Source organism: Anopheles cruzii, chromosome 2 (assembly GCF_943734635.1).
Source record: "Anopheles cruzii chromosome 2, idAnoCruzAS_RS32_06, whole genome shotgun sequence".
Classification (NCBI taxonomy): Eukaryota; Metazoa; Arthropoda; class Insecta; order Diptera; family Culicidae; genus Anopheles; species Anopheles cruzii.
The window spans coordinates 18989697-19006117 of NC_069144.1; the positions used below are offsets into that span (position 1 = coordinate 18989697).

At 39.0% G+C, this 16421-nt stretch overlaps 1 protein-coding gene across 5 annotated transcripts; it reads left to right on the forward strand.

Moving 5' to 3' along the window:
* The first annotated feature begins 537 nt into the window (after positions 1–537).
* Positions 538–13911, forward strand: LOC128278062 (endophilin-A). 5 transcript variants are annotated; one of them, XM_053016711.1, is made up of 13 exons: positions 538–709; positions 6223–6457; positions 6690–6758; positions 6845–6947; positions 6999–7061; positions 8139–8272; positions 8574–8640; positions 9423–9523; positions 9606–9709; positions 9789–9886; positions 12305–12397; positions 13219–13343; positions 13438–13911. In XM_053016711.1, exons 2-13 carry the CDS (start codon positions 6413–6415, stop codon positions 13561–13563), a joined length of 1128 nt encoding a protein of 375 aa, XP_052872671.1. In that variant the 5' UTR covers positions 538–709; positions 6223–6412; the 3' UTR covers positions 13564–13911. The 5 variants fall into 5 exon arrangements, with proteins under 5 accessions (XP_052872671.1, XP_052872669.1, XP_052872670.1 ...); XM_053016709.1 differs by having other exon boundaries at positions 6845–7061; XM_053016710.1 differs by having other exon boundaries at positions 6845–7061; positions 9438–9523.
* Positions 13912–16421: the final 2510 nt, after the last annotated feature.

Below are 16421 nucleotides of genomic sequence, written 5' to 3' on the forward strand. Positions count from 1 at the left end.
GTTTGATTGGTGTTTTGTAGAATTCTTTAAGGAAATAAAACTTATAACTGATGCTATACAATTTAACGACAGTTTATAAGGATTCATGAAGCATTTAGTACAAGCAATAGGGTCGTTTTGACTCGCGTCTTGTTGTCGAAACAATGACCAAACATACACAATCGAAGTAAATACCATTTTTACTAGTTTACCACTTATACTAGTTACCTTATAATAGGGAATCTAAACAATCGTTGAAACAGTGACATTTGTACAATGAATATCTACTCACCTTGTTAGTACTACTGCTGGTGTGTATGTGAAACATATAAAATTGTTTTCGGTCCCAACTCGTGCTGTCAAATCAGTTCTTGTCAATAAGCCGTGTGAGAAGCATAGTATCTTTGCTCGGTCAACATTTTGCCATTGAGAAAGAAAAAAGTCATTCGGTAGCCAGATAACCCGACAAATCATTGTGCATTGTAGTGTTGCTGTGTTGCTGTGTTGCTGTGTTGCAAAAAATCTATTCGTTGTGTTTCTGTCGATCCGTCGTGCGATTGTGACCGTGAAAGCTTGCCGCGTGTGTGTGTGTGTGCAATTTGAGTTCGTTTCTGCAGTTATCGCTTTGCCAGCAAAAAAGAGGAAGACGTTTTAGATTGGTGATGTGTTTTGCCAAATTTTGAGCGAGCATTCGGTGTTTTGCCAGCTAGAAAAAGAGCGCATTTCGAAAGTAAGGAATCCTTTATTTGTCCAACATCACATCTATTTCTACGGATAAATTAATTTCCCAGTTCGCACCCATAGTAGTGCTACTGCTTCAAGGGAAAAAAAACCCACAGCAGGAGATCTCAAGAACCTGTGGGGTAAAATTACCGGAGAACATTTGATTGTGCTCAATCAAACACCGCTATTACGAAACATTGTCCATGGTATATTTGAAGCTCAATCAGTTTGTCGGCGAGTCTTCAACCTATGTAGTGGCTTAAGGAATTCCATAGGTGGCGCATACCTTTTTCCACAACAAAAGGGCTGTGTATAGTTATACCAGAATAACTACAAATAGCTTCCGCAGCATAGGAAATAGAATGTATTGATCGTTTAACTTTTTTCAATGTTGGTCCACTCCTAATTGTGGCACAGTTTGAGATAGCGTGGGAGAGGAAATGTGCCTCCGAACCATTCGTGCAATTCCATGTACAGTACAATTCGGGCTTACTCTAGAATCTATGTTTGCTTTGATATCCTGGAAGTATGGTGACAACCGACGAGGCATTTAGTAGAGAGAGGAGAGCGAAAAAGAGAGAGAGAAAGAGAGGGGATGTATTTTTTTGCACGTTTCGGGTTGGTTTTATGCGCAATGATAAAAGGGAAGCCTACGGGCGGTTAAATGCACTAAATCAAAGATTGAGCACTCCAAAAGCTTGTGTCGGCGGTGAAAACAACGTGAATGAAAGGCAAAGGATGGTGATTCGATTCGGGACGCAGCAAACGCCAACGCGAAGCAGCTATTTTTATCGATCTAAAACTGAAGTTCAACGGAAGATAGGCTAAATTTGTTTTTCCACCCTGGTGCGGTAGACAGCAAGTGCGGTGCGGTTGATAGTTTCATCGTCACCTCCTTCTGTACGGCGGGCTGGACGCGAAGGAAGGCGAGAGTTTCGCATCGCGCTCAGAAACCTTGACACGAAGCGCATCCCGTAGTGCGTGTACGTACTTCCAAGGTCGCCTTCGATGCTGCCGTAGCCGAGAACGTATCGGGCCGCTAGTCCTAGATTTTTCAAACTGTCAAACTACAGATCAACGGGGCCAAGTTCAAGTTCAAGGTGACCATTCTTCGACAGCGATTCGTCAAACACTCGCACAGAGCCTACTAGTTACTATGGTTCGATTCTTCTCATTTAGACTTCTCAATTGAAAGAAGAATTTAGCGAGCACCGAAGAGTTTAGCCCCAAGCTTTTGTGAGAAAAGCAAGTAAACATGGAAATGAATAAAAAATGTGGATTTTGCACATTTCGAGAGAACGAGCCGAAGGCATTCAGTTGGCAGCACAATCTTGTTGAGTCGTGCCGTGCTGAACGGTGAGATTATCAGGGAGCCGCTACTCCACCCACCTATCGAAACGATTGGTTTGTTGGACAGAATCTTGAACCCTTGCATAATTCACTAACGCTTGAACGCCAGTCCAGCAATGGAGGCGGCCAGTACGCTCCGACTGGCACTGGCACAGCCTCTTTGGCACCACGGCTATGACACTCGAGAAAATCGTGCCGTTCCTACAGTGTTACCTTGGTATTTGTTCATATTCGTTTGGAAGGGGATAGTTTTTCTTGCCATGACTCTTAATAGAGGAAACGTTCACATTATGCTAATCTACCAAACTGTGCAAAACATGAAAATGTTCAACTAAACCTAGACTAAATAATTTTGTTGTTGATTATTGGTTGTTCGCAGCTGTTCCCCGTTTCTCGTATACCATATCTAAGCATTAACACTTTCAGTACAAACCCACTGTCGTGGTGATAAGATAACTGCGAAATAATGCTGACGTGCCGTAATCGCGCGTGAATCTTTATCAAACGCGTATGCACTTTGAGTAATGCCATTTTAGCTGGATTATTCGTCGCAAACAAAAGTGACGTTACTGGTTGAATAAAAAGGTACCACGATTCTTAAAACGGAATCAGAAAGTGGCGTATAATATGTGCCTGTTTCATCCATCCACGATCTCTTGCGTATCCTTGAGCTGTGTAATCCTATTTGTTTTCGAACATTACAGCGCCGTTCTATCGAACAAGGGCTAATCACTGTTATGCCGGACCCGCGTGGGAGTCTACTATAATTAGCATACGTATGAGTACCGCTACCACTTGGCCCGATATTTCCAAAACTCTCTCCCTCTTCAGATGATCCGCAACGGGAGACTGAATCCCATTGTACTTGAGATTTTTTTTGCAGACAAGAAGAATTTTTCCAGATGTTGCTTTTGAAAACTTGTAACAGTAATAATGACTAAAAATGGCTAAACATAGTGGTGCGGATTTCTGGTGGCGCTATAACTCTTTGAAGATCCCTAGATTACGAAGACAATCCAAAATATTTGAAGTTCAAAATGACCAAATTGAAAGACATTTAATAAGTTTCATTAAGAAAGTAAACGCTGCATTCGTCGTTCATGGTCTCCTGAATTGCCGTTGTGGTAGTATTGAAACTCTTCTAAACGGTTCCGCTTGGTTTGGAAGTCGTTGTGTAAACCATGTAATGCCACAGCCTACTACCGAAACAATCGCGCAATGTATCGTTGTCTACCGGGAGTTCGGGCTTTGGAGCTAAAGAGTACGTTCTCAGTCTCGTTCACCGCTTACTGTATATTTTTCCCGTCGTGTGAAAATTTGAACCTAATCGGCTTAGTAGTTTTTCAACGTATTGCCAGCGTGCAAGGACGGACATACCATTTTGGAATGTACAGGTTATTTATCATACACTTTTAACCTATTTCTTGAATGATAGTATTTTGTCCTCGATACAAATGGTCAAAGAGATAGGGATTTGGTGCGCGATTTTATCAAATCGAAACTATCTTCTTATGTTGCCTTGTTGTGCTCTTGGCCATTGATGCCAAGAGTCTGTCCACAACTGTTTGTGGAGCGACTCTGTTTATTAATAGCTTCGCCCGAAAATCGTTTTATAGGCGATCGAAAAATGTTTTATATGATTTTCTAATTAATAAGCCTAATTGGCTAAATATGCTCCTACCGTGGTCCCATGTTTTCTCTGCATGATTGAAGGAATGGCAGTACAAGTGCCATTCCAGATGATGGTCTTTCGGAACAAAACATTCCTTGGTATGGCACTTCAATTGTGTAGCATCCAAAATCGATCGATGAAAATGTTCTATCTTGAAGCGGTTCAATAGGTCGCCAGTTCCACCTGGATAGTTCTGAGACCTTTTCTGGCCTCAAATTCCTTGGATCACCGATTGCGCGCAATCTTTGTAACGGTGGTTATGGCGCTTATGAGGTGTGCGTCTATTGCTGGATGGTGCCATGGCCATGTTGAATTAGCCTTGGTAGTGCACTACTCATGCCTGGCAAGTAACGTTGTGCGAAACGAGGCATTCAGTTTACGTCAATGTCGTTGTTCTAATGCAATTGTTATTTAAAACTGCGATACTTTAACATGATTGCAATTGTTGTTGATTTTTGTAAAACACTAATTGAATGCTGTGTCATACTTCTCTACATAATATTGCAAATTACATTCTGTCTAATGGTGCATCGTTTTGAAACATAAAGGAAGTAGTTTCAGGCAAATCGCTATACTATACTCTTGAGGCCGGCCAGGGCTGAATAGTACAGGCAAAACGCTTTTACGTAGAACGAAAAACGTAAGCATGAGCTGCAGAAGTTAATCAATGAAGGTTTTAAAGCAGACATGTAGACATCCAAGGTCAAATGGGAGTGCGTTATCAAACCCAAATTTCAGTGATATCATTCGTCCCATAATGTCTGTCATTGATTGACTAAAGTTACTAAGTGACTAATTTTTAAACACATTAATTAATATTTTGTAAAACTCATTGAAGTTTTCTTCCGTTCTTAAACAACATACAACGATCAAAATGATGCCCCAAACTCACTAAACGGCGGAGGTTAAAGAAATGTCAGTGAAGATGTCGTACAAAATACTGAACCTACGCCAAACAAGAACTGCTTGTATGACGAAATAATAGTGGTCATGCGCACCAACCACAGTGTCCCTTTTTTCTGTTGAATGAATAAAACAGTGACGACACCGCGTGCTCCAAAGCTTTCATCGATTGTTGGGACGGTACTATTGGTGTTGGTATGAAGTTGGACGAAAAGCTCCCGAAAGGATGTCCCATGTAGTGTGTTTTCATGTTGTTGGAAACGCTCTCTTCAACTTCCCATCTCTTTCTCCGCTTTGCAAAGTGTATCGCGAAGGAATACCTATGAATGAAGCTTCCAAAAATGCACCTACTACTACACGGCACGTGACGTGAAGTAGGGTTGACCGCTTCGCCATTAGAGTATACTTGGAAAAAAACTGCCCCGAATGTAAGGATTTCTTCTTCTGAGTATCTGTTTCGGATTTGACCCACAAAAATTGCCTTCACTTGAAGTTTAATAACAATCTTTGGTTATTAAACTGAAGAATGTTAACAAATGGTGCGAGTAATGTGGTTCCTTGTTTGCAAAGCCCGTTGCTTTTCGCGTTCTTTGTTGCAACGGTAGGCCACAAGCTAGCAAACAGAACGTGAAGGACCCACGAGCATACTAAATGTGCTCTCCAAGTGCATCCGTTTTACTTTCGGTTCCGACCACTACCAGCAAACAGGTGCATCCTTCGTTGGGTTCCTACTCTCGAGTTCAAGCGTTCATTTCACTCACACAAGCTCCGTTCAGGAGAGCATCTTGAGCTTTAAGAGTGCGCAAGTTTTTGTACGCCTTCCTGACAAGCGCTTTGCTCGCCACAGTTTGGCGTTTGATACTGAAACATCATCGCAGTGTTGAAACTTTGCGTCGACTGAGAACACGGTTTTCACAATTTTCAGAATAGATCGGACGAACATCATTTAAAATCTAAACCTAAAACCAACTTTCCAATAATCCAGCCTCAGTGACATTGTGTGCACAGTTTCTCGACGCTTTCGCCATTTGTGACCTATTCAATCTTTTATTGGAAGTATCACTAGTAGGTATCCAGTTTTTTGTTTCACGTGACTACGAAGAAGCGATTCCAGCGAGGCGCAGTTGAAGAAGCAAATTCACGAAAATATCTACATTAAAATATCCGCAATCCTTAAAATTACCAGGGCTTGTCTAAATTGCGAACGATAATGAAGTCATTAGGTTGTCTAGCGATAGTAAGGGATTCGATTTTTTTTTGTATAGCTTGACGTATGTATAGCTTTCCATGCAAGAGACATCCTTAAAAGACGTGTAATAACTTTCTAGGATTTTCACAAGAACGAATTAATAGATTAATTTATTGCGTTCTTAGCAATAGGGGAAAGGATCTAAACATTCTATATTTTTTATTCTCTTTTCATGTTGCTGCCACCGTGCATTGGGATGCAAACTACTGATACGATGTAAAACCACATAAACTTTGTGGCTACTTTACGGATGTGTCTTGTGAAAACAAAAATCAATTACCGTTTGTTCTCGGTTCGTGTGTGCGCTCTACAAATCGTACGAAATCGTAAACTCTTGGAACAACAGAAAGCGAAACATAAAAAAATCGTGTTATCTCAAGTGATAAGAATCAGTTGTCGGTAACAAATTGATTCATAATTAAATTGGCATCGGTACACTACTGTGCTACAAGCGAGACCGCACCGAAGAGGGAGTAATAAATTTTCGAGAATCCGTGTACCAAAAATCCGTCACAATTTTTTCCAAAGGCGACAACATGGCGTTTGCGGGCCTTAAAAAGCAAATAAATAAAGCCAATCAGGTAATGTATGCGGGGAAAAACGAGAGAACATTTGACCCATTGTTTAAGTGTTATACTAGCATTTCGTGCTCTGAGTTGTCCGTGGCAGGAAATCCTCGGACCCGACAATATAACGTAGTTGGTTCTGCTTCAAAAGTCGAGCTTCTTTATGCTCTCAATTATAAATTGCTTAAAGCTGAATTCTTCTGATGCTAACGACTGTAATTCCTTCGCACGTGCTTTCGAATTTTAGTATGTTACGGAGAAGATGGGAGGTGCCGAAGGCACCAAACTGGATCTGGACTTCATGGAGATGGAGCGCGTAAGTTAGAATCATGCAGCAATCACCCACCCGACCATGACTGATTTGAAAGTTGTTCGTTTCGGTGCGTTTTTGTACACTTGCAGAAAACGGATGTCACCGTCGAGCTTGTCGAGGAGTTGCAAGTAAAAACCAAAGAGTATTTGCAACCCAACCCGACAGCTAGAGCTAAGATGGCAGCTGTCAAAGGTATTTCTAAACTATCAGGTCAGGCTAAAAGTAATACTTATCCACAACCAGAAGGTATACTGGCCGATTGTATGTTGACTTACGGGAAGAAGCTGGGTGAAGATAGCATCTTTGGTAAGTATAGTTTAAAACGCTCGTCACGCTTCGCTGTCTATGTTTAAGATAATAGTTAAATTATGTTTGTTCTGCAATAATGCAATAACTTGCAAACTTGACTCAATATCCAAGCCAATGGTTAACACTCTAGTTTCATGTTCAGTTAAACACCATAACGCACCAAATGCACGGAGGTGTCCCATAAAGTCTCGTTCCGGTCAATTGAAATGTAATGACGTTTTGGCTTATCATGGCTAACATTAATTGAAAATAATACACTGCATAATATCAACGATTTTTATTAATTTTTCAACTTTTATTTGTAAAAAAGAACATCACTATTAGCATCGAAACATTGTTACAACAACATTGAAGTACATAACATTTAACTTTAGCTTCTCTATCGATTCGCTCTACTTTGTTTTATTCGCTCAATATTACGAAGAATTTTATTATTATTTTCTGATCATCAAAAATGTGTTCGAAGTTGCGAAATTTGTCTTTTTTCAGTAATTTTTTGCATTGGTAGAGTCATTTATTGTGTCTTACTTATCGCCTAATGTTGCATTATTGAAGTGTTAATAAAATTGCTTATCATTTACACAAAGCTTATCCTTAATCACGAAGAAACATAATTTACTTCATGTTCTAACGTCTTTCGGATTAGAAAACATGCAACCATAAACTATAAACAAACGAAACACTTTCTCTCAAACAAATTGCTGTAAGTGAGCCACTGTTAAAGCGATTTCAAAATGCACATCTTCTCCTTTCTCTTTTATGCTTTTATGCTGTAATGCTATATTCAATAGATAAACATTTGTGTATATCATGTCTTTGATAACAGTGCAACCGTTAAGATAAGCTAAACCAAGGAGACAATTGTCGCGCGAGGAATATTAACGTTTTTTGTTTACTCTTTCCCTCTACTCATCTCTAAATAAATTCATCGTGCAACTGTAACTGGACACTACGAATAATTCTGCTTCTGTGTTGCTACGACGCTTGATTTGTTGTTGCATTTTGTGAAATGTGAAATGTTACAACCCTCTTCGCGGCTACCATCTTTTGACGCCTGTTTTCCAACCTATGCAGCAACAGCGCTGGTCGAAATGGGCGACTCGCTCAAGCAGATGGCTGATGTGAAGTATTCTCTTGATGATAACGTCAAACAAAACGTTCTCGAGCCGCTACATCAGTTGCAGATGAAGGACTTAAAGGAAGTGATGGTGAGTTTTTCCGTTCAGCAATATTACATTCAACAATCACACGCCCGGTGAACTAGTTCAAATTTATAAAAAGATTATAATAATGGAGCGCCATGCCATTGTACTGTGTATTAGGCCGTATTGTTCGGTTGCTTCGGCATAGTATAGAAAGTGCTCCAATCTCAATGTACCGTAGTTAATCATGTAGTTTCCTTTATTATCCAGGGCTGGGCAGATATATTGTTTAAACTTTTCCTAATCTAATCGGCATTTTTTGTATACTGTTTTGTTATTGACTACTGTTTTTTTCATGAATGGATAGCATCATCGCAAAAAATTGCAAGGTCGACGTCTAGATTTCGACTGCAAGAAACGGCGCCAGGCTAAGGGTAAGTATCCATTATGGATCGAAGACATATGACCATATTGCTATTTTGACACATATCGCCGTTAATTACATTCGCTGATCGTTCTGGACTGTACGCGTGCGACACCTAAATTGATTCTATCATGTCCCGACCTTACCAAAGGCAACCCTCCTATAAAAAAATTTTTTTTTCGAATCATTTTTGGCACGATCCAATCTTGTGCAGTGTATTTATGTGTTTTTTCGTAACTAATTGTTATTGGTTTATTAATTTCATTTAATTTTGATCATTAGAAACGTTTATTTTTTGTGGAAACACCTTCTTTTATCATTTTTACACCCACTTTATAATCAGTTGTGAAATTTATTTCAAAATAAACTTATATCAATTATGTACTATTATGAAAACAAAAATCAACTCTGTCCGTTGCTGTAAATATTTATATTTAATAATTCGGTCGTGAAAGTACAATTTTATTTTAAGTACTATTTTATTTTAGTTGTAGTTACATTTTGTTTTAGCTATTTAATTTATTTTTTTCTTTATTTTCATGTCCCCTATGCGCCCAACCCGTTTCTTGTTTGCTTCTTCCATCTCCGGGTTAATGTACGTGCACAACCCATTCTCTATATATCGCTGCTCGTTTACCTGTACACGAATTTTTGGTTCTATTCAAACCTGCTGATTGCTTTACTCCTTTTTGGTGTAAATTTGCCCGTTCGTATGGGCAATCAAATTCAATTTAAATTTGAATCCGGCCTGTTTGATGTCGCCGGAATCGGAATGGGCTTGCTAACCAATAGGATCTCAAATTACAGATGATGAAATTAGGAGTGCCGAGGAGAAGTTTGCCGAGTCGCTGCAGCTTGCACAGGTTGGAATGTACAATCTATTGGAAAATGATGTAAGTACGCTTTCTATGCAAATTAAATATCAACGTGCACACTGTTATAATAATGCGTGCAATACGGTTGCTTTTGTTGAAGGTGGAACAAGTTTCACAATTGGTAACATTTGCCGAGGGTATGCTCGATTATCATTCGCAATGTTCCGAAATATTGAAGGTTCTGGTAGAAACATTGAACGAAAAGTGAGTAAACTATGATTCATCTGTCTGGAACCTACGCTTGCCACATGTTTAATGTTGTATTACCCTGTTCACATTGCAGACGAGAAGAAGCTGCAGCCAGACCAAAGTCGGAGTTTGTTCCGAAGACGCTAGCCGACTTGAACATTGAAATTCTTGGTTCGCAGGATGGAATGAACGGTGGGCCACCTTTTCTTAATCCCAATAGGTTGAAAAATTCCCATCATCACATGTACAGCTCCCAGCAAAATCTATCTCATAACAAAAACCACAATACGAACAACAATAGCAGTCACTTTAATCGCAATCGCCTGTACGGCTCACAGCAAAGCCTGGCATCATCTCGCAGCGGTAGTGGCATAGGCGGAAGCGGAAGCGGTGATGGTGGTACATGTAGTGCTAGTGGTGCTAAGGGCAGTCATACCGTCGCCGCATCCGACACACGGCCTCCCTCGTATGGGTCGTCGGTAGACACCTGGTTGAACGCCTGGGACCAACCCGGCAGTAGCTTCGGCGACGGTGGCGGTACTGGACCGAAAGTTGACACTAGGGCTACCACGGTCAACAACAACAATAATCGTTCTAATTATAAAAGCAGTAACACTACGATGTACCATACGGCAACAAATAGTACCTCAAGGTTTGCTAACAACAACAACTACAGTGATCCTTGGTCAGGTGATTTGTTTTGTTTTGATTTATTTATGTCGTTTTTACTTTACAGTATTATTTTCGGGTGCCTTGATTTGTTATTTGAAATTATTATTATTTGATACATTATACAACAATTATTACTTTGGTTGTACAAACAGCCGATGGCAACTATTAGAAAACCATTTAAAATTGGCTTTAATCGGCAGAATAAAGTGATACTCGATGATACTAGTAATAATAAAGTGATACACTTGTATTTCGATCGTATTTAGTAAAAAGTCACAGCTCTTAGAGTGTCGGCGAACTAATAAACTTCAAATATTTTATGCTGATTGCTGATTAGTTTATTGACATTTACGAAAGTCAGCATAGTTTGACTTCTAATACAATGATATTTCAGTAGTGCTTTTGGTGCATCTTGATACATTAAATAGATGCACAATTTTTTATACATTTTATTCTGCCGATCCAATAGACTTGTTTTAGTTTGAAAAACGGTGAAGGAAATGCTTTATGAAGTACAAATGTTTATGTATGGTATGATATTAGCAACTGACGGTTGCCTCTGAAATATGCAAAAATGTAGATAATGATTATAAAGAGAAATGAAACGACGGTTCCAACGACAATGACCGATCAACCAACAGCGACCGATCGATGACCAATTCTGGAGACGATTGGAAACCAGCACTAGATATTGAAACATTATCAAACTATTCGACGTAAACTGCCGTTCGATTGAAAATCGATCGTTTAGGATATTTGCGAGGGTGGCTTAATAAGTCCGTGACTTTTTAAATGAAAAAAAAAAGATTGTTTGAATTCTTTTCATTTTGCGACGTCTCGACAACATAAGTCATGGAATTACTGACCACCGCTCGAACAAGCTTCATGTTTTCTTACACAGAATGTTCTAAACAGACATTAGTATCAAAGAGTGCATAATATGTGAGTGAATCAACATAAAGCCAATTCGATTGCATCATACGGAGATTCATCTGTACAAACTTCATGCTGGTGATGGGAATTTACAACAACATTATAGAAACTAACAAATAATATAATTAGCTATCATATCCCCACACGATTCCCATTCAATTCGATGCTAATAATTTTTAGTGAGCGGTTATCATTTAAAAATTTTTCATTTCTTAAGTAACCCGGCCATTTTCAGTTAACGCGTCTTGGTTTTGTTGCATTGTATCCATCCTTCCTGTTGAGTTACGACCTGAATTATTCTCCTTTAACCCCCTTTTTTACGAGAGGATGTGACAAAAAGAGGGTGTGGATGCGACTCAATATATCTTACACTACGTGCATTTTATGTGTGAATATTGGAATTGTGCAGGAAAATGTATGTAAACTGTTAGTGAACGACAAATAATTTGTTAACCTGAAATTGCAATGTTTATTACAATATTTCGTAATTGTATTTGGAGAAAATTGTATTTTTTCATTGATTATACCCGTGCACTCTATCAAAAAAAGCAATTAGTGCAATCTGATTTAGTTTTTCACATTACTGGTTTCATCTATAGTGAACCAGTGAACCACTCTAGAATCAACAGAACAGCAAGCATAAGAGAAGCAATACTTTCCATAACAATTGAAACTATTTTCCTTATGTGCTAGATATGGTATTTCATGCGTGTGCCCTCATTGAATGGGTAGTCCGTCAGAGTCCGTCATTTACATCAGATTTCATATATCCGATTACATTGACTGTATGTCTCGATCCTCCGTGATCCATTCACCGTTTCTCGTTAGTTCTCTACGCTACTCTTGTACTCTCTTTCTCATTTGTCGTTTTCTCCCCCTTCCTCTCTTTATCTCTCTCTCTCTCTCTCTCTCTTTTTCTCCTTCTCTCTCTCTTATCTGGCAAAATTTCGACGTCATTTTTTATATAAATGTATTTTGCTATTTGTATCACTTACTTACTGCTAGGCGGTTCATCATCACATCTCAGTTCGCCGGTCAATAAACCGACACATCTGGAACTTTTGGGGAACGGCCAAACGCAGGCGCGTTCCACTAATGGTAAAAATAAAACATCATTCTCATTAGAAACTGCACAATAACTTATTGGTTGACATTTGGCCAAATGACATAGTATCAAGCTAAATATGAAACGTAACAAAGTGTATGAGTAATGTTAGTTCCATTTGATTTCATGTTAAGTTGAAGGAGATTAGTAGTGTGACTAATTTGCTTCACCCTAGTTAGTCTGTGGTTTTGTTTTCATTGTGTTGTGTTTTTCTGCTTTCGTTTGTTTGGACAGTTTTGAAGTGAATCCCGAAAAGGGTTGCATTCAGCTTAATTTATCCTTAAGTAATGGCTTTTTATGTATGGGTGTTTCTGTACTTGACGATGATTTCGTGTTGTTGGCATTTTGTTAAGCTTGGTTAAAACATTGTACTCATTCTTTCGTTCATCTGTTACCCATTTTCAGTTACTGTAGGAAAGATTTGGAAAAAGATTGTTCGTTTTTTTGTAGATTGTTCCTTTCTGTGACTGTGACAAAAACAATTGCTTCCAAGTTTTAACCCGATGGTAACTGATGTAATTAACCGTCTCAAAATGAGGACATGCTTATATCTAGTTTCGCCACATTGTATAGTTCCATACATATAATTATGCGCATCCTTAACAAATGTCAAATTGAGAGATTGCTTAACAGTAAAAAAGTTTTACGTGTTTTCAAAGTAACATTAGGTTTACGAAACCATAGAGGTAAAAGAGAGTAAAATCAAGGCCCGTTAGAGTTATTATATTAGATAACAAAATTGTCACAAAGATAAACGCTTGCAGTTCAAATGTCTGGGCTATAACTTTTCGTTGCACTTTCTTTTGCGCCTTAGCATCACCGTTGCCATCACCGATGCGTTCCCCTGCAAGAACACCGATGCCATCCAAACCAACGCAACCGTGCTGTACAGCGTTGTACGATTTTGAACCAGAGAATCCAGGCGAACTGGGATTTAAGGTATACCGTAAAGAAAAGCTGTGCATAAGCTAGTGGCATCGTACAATGGTGGTAATCGGGGCGTATACTGAATCTCGAACGTTCTCTATTGCAGGAAAATGATCTTATCACTTTGATTCAACGTGTGGATGAAAACTGGTTCGAAGGCAGCCTGAACGGCAGAACTGGATATTTCCCCCAGTCCTATGTACAAGTAACCGTGCAACTGCCTACCAACTAAGCGCAAGAGGAAGTGTGTTACGAGCGTTCTGAATATTTAGGAGCATAACTTACAACCCAAGCAAACCATGCACTAACAATTACGAATACGCATATAGCAGATAAAGACAGTAGGAGGCAAAAGGACAACACGTTATTGTAAAAGAAAGGCGAGTGTTAAAAGCAATGAACCACGAAATGCGGACAAATCATGCATGCTACGGTTACGAAAAGCGGATGGTAGAGAAGAAAAGTAAAAGAGAAAACAGTATCTAGGAAAGTTAAACATACAACTCTGTACATGCTTGGGAAAGGTCGTGGTCGTGTGAAAAGTTACATGTATCCAATATATTTGTTATTGAACGATTCAGGGGATAGGAACTCATCGGGAACTAATCGGAAAGAGAAAGTTCAACGAGGACCGATTTTTGAGCAGCACACCAGTTCACATAAGGTGCATCAATTTCCAACAAACTATTCAAACGAACCTTTTTTTTATTTTTCATACTCGGTTTTATACTTTTTGCATTCATTGGAACTGCTGCTCTGGTAAGAATATTTACTTGCCGGGTGAACGGGACGTGCGCCATAAATGGCAGAATTTGGCCTCTTCTTAGCAACCTGCCGCATGAAACCTGGACCGTGCGTAAATGCTCCTTAAGAATCTTTTGCTGTTTGACATTCATTAACCTGCTCTGCGGTTCTGTTTGTTACATAAAAGTTTTAAAATGAATAACCGAGGAAACTTACAAAAAAGAACACACATCCCTGTCGCATACAGAGAAGTATCCAGTGTGAATGGATATATTTTGCACTTATTTTTTATCAAAATAAACGCAGATAATATGGACACGCAATCAAAAATTGGCATAGTATAGCTAGGATGATATGGAGACTTCACAATCGACTCTGCTAGTTTGGTTTGAAGTTGATGTATTGACAGAGGAATAAATGTGGCAATGGGCGACGCAACGTTGTTGAACGAGAGCGTTTCACCGATATTAATCGAAAACACTAGCATTATTTCTGTTCTTAGATGCGTAACACTACTTGCCATATGATTGACCGTGACTGTGAAGGGAAAATGATGAGATTGTTAAGGGAAGGCGACCTCGCTCACATCACATGTTGTATCTTTGTTGATATGTCTAGTTGTTGGTCATTGTTTTGTTTTGTTTACAAAATTAGTTATTGAACGGAAGGAAGGAAGATTTCCATAGCTTCCAGCAATGATGCAAATAACGTACGTGTGTCAATTTGATGCTCTCTTCGTGTGGATAACAACAAAAGTCAAGAGATGAAAGCGAGTGCAGTTTACTGGTTTATGCCTATTGTTTTATGCCGATGTGTTTGCGATCGAGATACAATAAGGATTAGCATTTACATGCTAATTGCAATGTTTGCAGATGTTACGTTTGCATTGTATTAAACCCGTTCTGTATTGACAAGAAGTAAAAGTGTGGTATAAAATATTTTACATCACTTGCATGCGTATAGTTTTGGTTTCGTTGAAGCGAACATCATTATTTTACTGACTGGGTACTCTACTGATTACATAGAAGCAGCGTCATTAGTGTGTATTTGAGTAGAACGTATTAGCAAACGTATATTGTACAGAGACTGCCTTCCGATACGTTGCCAAGGAGACCGAGTAGTTTCAACCGCTACTATCTTAAGGAACGCTTGGGATGAAAGGGTTTTGTTGTTAAACAAGGCTTACGATGAGCACTTCAATCCATTGTACTTGGAATTATGTCATCACTTTCTCTCGAATAAAATGTTCTTAAACACCGTAGTAGAAGTTACCTTCTAGATGTTACATTTTTAATGCGCAACAATGATGGTCTTTAATATGGCGCTGAGTAACGCTGCGCTCCACTTTTGACTCAAAAGCAGCAATGCACATTCACTGAAGCATGTTGATATGCAAAACTTGTGGTCTATGGATAAGTGTGCAACTTTGTTGTAGAACTAAGTAAGGACAACGCACATCTCCATCTTTATGCTTTTTAGGGTTAGTTCTGTCCCTGTTTGTAGGATAATTGCAACACGTGTTTGTCCAATGCCAGGAAATAGGTTTTGATTCTTGGCGCACACAAGTTTCAACACTACCTATGTTTGTGGTTGTTTCATGAGCGTTTTGTTCTACACTGAATGGCTTTGTAGGCATTGAACCACAAATATTTGTTTCCACACATTTTGCCGGAGAGAAGCGAGTTCCAGTACAGTACACAACAGTTTGCAAAAAAAAACCTGTACAGTTTTTAAAGAATGTTATTTATATTTTAATCGTTGTAAACGTTTGGTTTTACCATTGTTTTAACATATCTTCTCATAGTGGTTAATGTATGGATGCAGGCCGTTTTTACTCCAGTTTATGAGTTTTTCGTTTTTTAAATCCTAGTACTTTTTACGTTGAGTTTGATACTACGCAACGTCTGAAATGCCAATTTTTAAAGGTAACTGTTTCGATGGCATGGTATAGTTTTGTGGTGCTTAAATCGTGCGATGTAAACTGCTTTTTGTTATTCCTTCGATCAATTGTTGCTAGGAATTTATGCTTCCCCCACAGCACACTTTAATTCAAACCGTCTTGTTGAAGAAAAGAGAGAGAGAAATACATATTTATATTCATATTTGCGATCAATCGCGAAGTTTCCAATTATGCTGCGTTGCAATTAGGACGATGCGGTACGAAACGAGTAATGAGCCTTCGGAGTCCATGTACAGGAGCACTCTATAAACTGATAATACAAAAAAAATATTCCTGTGCAAACTATATATCTACACTATGAATATATGTACTATAAATGGAGTGGATTTTGGAGATGTGCGATCGCATCGACATCGGCGCCCGGGTTTTCCAGCACGAAAACAACA